General features: G+C 48.3%; 1 protein-coding gene across 1 annotated transcript; it reads left to right on the top strand.

The window, feature by feature from the left end:
* Positions 1-4,213, top strand: LDLRAD1 (low density lipoprotein receptor class A domain containing 1; the record flags this gene model as incomplete). The annotated part of the gene is made up of 6 exons (XM_082287399.1): positions 1-21; positions 402-456; positions 2,026-2,157; positions 2,581-2,718; positions 3,215-3,343; positions 4,068-4,213. The coding sequence occupies 6 exons, from the start codon at positions 1-3 to the stop codon at positions 4,211-4,213; spliced, it is 621 nt and encodes a 206-aa protein (XP_082143525.1).

The raw sequence follows: 4,213 nt of genomic DNA, 5'->3' as shown, positions 1-4,213 counted from the left end.
ATGAACAAAACTCATCCCCAGGTACAGTCCTTCAGAAAAATCCTGCTGTTCTCTGAAGTACTGGTGTTCTTGATAGTGCTATTTGCTTGACCTCTTTATTACTGCTTCCTCTGAGATTTTGAGTTGCTTCTACTTAACTTGATACAAAAGAGAAGTGTTGATATAAAGCACTGGACTTGGTTAGTGTTTGTTTTACAAATGGGTAATTAAGGTTTAAAAGGTGATGTGATCGATTGTTTTGGGAATTAAAGCTGGGCTGTGTTTCCACCGAGGCAACTTTTGCTTGTATGTAATAAAGGAGTACATGGTGTATTCCTGGGTAAGATGGTGCGAGAACTAGAAAGGCAAAGTTTGTGTGGCTGTGGGATTCTGTAAACAACCTTTTATCCCTTTCCTTCTAGAGAAACGGTGATGTAGCTACTTTTGGTTCAACACAGTCCTTCTCTGGAGAAAGAGGTAATGAATAAAATGCAGAGTTCTATTATTAAAGTATAAGTCAATTGAAACTATTGATGTAATGTAACATACAACCAGTATTTATGGGCTGCTTGGACTGATTTTCCTCCTTTTCTTTGTAGTGAAATATCCAGACTATAAAATTAATAAACTTCACCTGTTCTGTGTTGGCCTGGAGCTGGCAGTCATATGTATAGTGGTATGATAGGTGATCCTTGTCTGTCATAATGAGCTTGCTGTGGGTTTCCCATACGTCTTAATAGGCAAACTTCTGCAAATTTTGCCCATACTCTGAAGGACAAGGTGGGATCAAACAGAATCAAATAGCAATCCTGTAGATCAGGTTGCAACATTTCATCACTGCCATTATTTTATACTCAAGTCTGTTTGTAATTGTTGTGCTTTCTGGTCAGAGGTGTTTTGTAGACACAGACATGCTGTAATTCACCATTTCTCTTCTGAGCTGAAATGTTCTGTGTTTGGCTCCTGCTTGAGTGTGACAGAGGGGGAGGTTGCTGGAATCAGGATCCTTTTGCTGTTGAGCAAAGGCTGTGCCTTCCCTTGAGTTTGAACACTGAAACAACTAAGTAAATACAAAGCACAGCTAAGACAAATTCTAACTTAAAAGCTCTTTAAGTTCCTGAAAGCTTTTTAAAATTATAATTAAAGATTTTTATGTTCAGATATACCAAAAATCAATATACCAAAATCAATTATAAAGGCAGGATTGTCTTAAGTGACTGGTTACACGTTTCTGAGATGACCACACTAATATTTTTTGCTATTGGTGTGGGAATATGAAGGAATGGAGGAAAATACCCAGTTGGTTTAGAGGCAAAGCTCCAGGTGCAGGTTGCTGAGGTGAGGGTGGGTGCCTGGTGTTGCTCCTATGTGTGCTGCCCTTGTGTTGCAATGACTGTGGGTTTGGCCTTCAGCTTCTGCAGTTGGTTTGATTTATGTACCTGACTTGCTGAAAGCTGGAGTCCCTGGAAGGTTGCTGTGTCGTGGAGATGTCGTTAGGGAGGGAAAGGGCAGCTCTTCAGTTCCTTCTCACCATTTTGTGCTGATAGTCCAGCCTCATTCCATGGGGGTGTGAGTCCTGGTTGGGGCAGAAAGCCTGAAGTGCTGTAAAATGAAATCCTACCTCTTGAGGAGTTTTGTTGTGGGCTCTGGGAGGGCACCTTCCCCAGCCTTACACCGACTTGCCTCATGTTTCGGTGTCACTGCTGTCCCACAGGGTTGGGCAGAGGCTTGGCTTTCATCCTTCTGCATCCGAGTCCACAGGATGAGCTCTGATGGAGACACGGCATTTGTGCCATTCAATCCCGGTGCTCTGTAACAGCAGCACAGGTTCTTCCACACTGCAAGCAGCAAAATTCCCTGTGAGGGGGTGTTTAATGTTGGAGCTTGGCTCTTTAAACTCAGCTATCAACCCCTAAACCCCAGCAGCCCATACCAGTCTTGCATGCAGAGACCCCAAAACATCAGCCTCGTGTCCTTGCACTGTTCCCCTCTGAAACACCCCAGACCCTTCCCCAGGCCCTCACCTCTCTCTCTTTCCTCCTCCAGGCCACTGCCATCCACGTGGTGCCTGCACTGGTTGCACACAGAGACACCTCTGCATCTCTGCCGTGGCACTGCTCATCCTTGTGGCTGCCCTGGCCTTGGGTGTGGCACTGGCACTCCTGCCACGGGCACCAGGTTGTATCCCGAGAGTGGTTATTGTTTTGGTAAGGGAGGCAAAAAAGATGCTGCATGAGCACAGCCCTCATGTCCATCACTGTGTGTTTAGTGGTGCTCTCCAGCACAGACCAGGAGGAAGGAAAGGGACAAGCAGGGTGGTGGGGGCTGTGCCAGCTTTGCACAGCCCAAATGGCCACCAGCCCATTCCCTGGCTCTGCTGTCCTGCTCTGTAGGGCTGGGATAATTCTGGGTAGCACTGTCACACTTAAGACTATTGGTGTGCTTTTCAGACTCTGCCATGAACCTACTAGAGATTAATCCCGGCCCCTGGTTATTTCCAGAACAAAAAATTAATTTCAGAACCCCCCCTTTACTCCCCTTGATCTATTCCTCGTATCATAAAAATGCTGGAAAATAAAGGTCTTCTTGCTTTCCCCTCAGTGAACTGCTTCTGCACAGCCCCCAATAACCGGACAGGCTTCTTGTGTGATGACAGAGTGACCTGTGTCCCAGCCAGCTGGGTCTGTGACAAGGTCAGCAACTGCAGGAACGGAGAGGATGAGCAGGAGCAGCTCTGTGGTGAGTGGTTTTGTTGTAAGCATCCCCCTGCACTGGTCTTCCAGCTGTGAGACAGCAGCCACGGTTTCTCTAATCCTGTTCCGTGCTTCCAGCTGCCTAAGTGAGCAGATAAGCCTGGTGGAGCCTTTGTAAGGCAGATGCTGAGAGATGGCACTGCCCAAAACCTAGCAGGAATGCCGGGAATCAAAGACTCCAAGCTCCTCTGATCTTCCCAGGGTTTTTTTTAAAACCATGCTGTAGTTTTCCTCCATCAGTGAAGCTGTATGCCTACATGGGTAATTTACTGTTCAGTCACCCTGGGGAAAAAAACTAAATAAAGCAGAAACCTGGGGCAGACTTCCTGTGTCCAGTGACAGAGCTTCCCCATTTGTTCATGTTCATTTGATACTGCAGGGGAAGTGTCCTGACAGCAGCCTTTGGTGTGTGCCATCCCCATTTTAGCCAGTGTGTCTATGCCTGGTGGAGTTAAGCGTGTCCTGTGTGTGTGTCCTTGCAGGTGACTTGCCCCACAGCCTCCCAGAATACCTGGTTTTCTACTGCAGTAACCCCAGATCCTGGGTCTATGCTGACCAGAGGTGTAACGGGATGAACGACTGCGGGGACTGCTCTGACGAGACGGGGAGCTGTAAGTCTGTCTGTGTCTGCTGGCTCCTGCCTTTTCTGCTGATGGATTGCGACAGGTTGTACAGGTGTGGTGCTTGTGGATGCTGCTGGAAATGCCTGGAGACTGGCATCCACCACTAAAACACAAAATAGCTGGGATAGGGTGTGAATAAGAACCATGCAGACTCAATCCCACCAGCTGCCAAGGCTTCTGCATCAAAGCCTGGTGGCAACTGAGAGGGGAAAGGCTTTATGCTTTGCTCCCAGACCCAAAAGTTGCTCCTCCTCTGTGGCTTGCTGATGTGGAACAGTTTTGTCAGGATGTGTAGCTGTAGTCAGTAGTGGCCATTCATTTTGGCCTTTGGTAGCTGGTCAGCAGATGGGCACACCTCTGAGCTGGACGGGAGCTGAGTCTCAGCAGCTTCAAAGCCATCGAGATCTTCCTCTTGCTAAAATGAGCAGCAGGTCTGCTCCTAAGTAAGCTCCATAGTTTGGGGGAAAAAAAAACCTACAGTTAGTTGTTCCTCCCAGATGGCCTGTCTGCCATGAAGGTCATTGCAATGTCACACTCTGGTTGTCTCCCATGAGTAGCACCAAACCTGTGTCTTCTTTGGTGGGCTCACAGTTGCAGGGTTGTCACAGTGGCTTTTCTGCTGGGGGATGAAAAGGTTTAACCCATGTAAGGAAGGAGGGAGGGGGTCAGTGCAGCACAAGCATTTCAGCTCCCTGTTTTCCATCCTTCCCAGTGGCCGCCTGCCCACCGTGCGGGTGGGAGTGGTGGAGCTGCAGCCCTGTGCACTACGACTTCTGCTCCTGCATCCCCAGGAGGCTGTGCCGGGATGGCATCCAGCACTGCCTGGGCTGGTCCGACGAGTTCGTCTGCACACCCTGA

This window comes from Coloeus monedula (assembly GCF_965178545.1).
Source record: "Coloeus monedula genome assembly, chromosome: 9".
Taxonomy (NCBI): Eukaryota; Metazoa; Chordata; class Aves; order Passeriformes; family Corvidae; genus Coloeus; species Coloeus monedula.
Note: the sequence above shows the minus strand (reverse complement) of the source record. Positions and strands in the feature narration are given on the sequence as shown.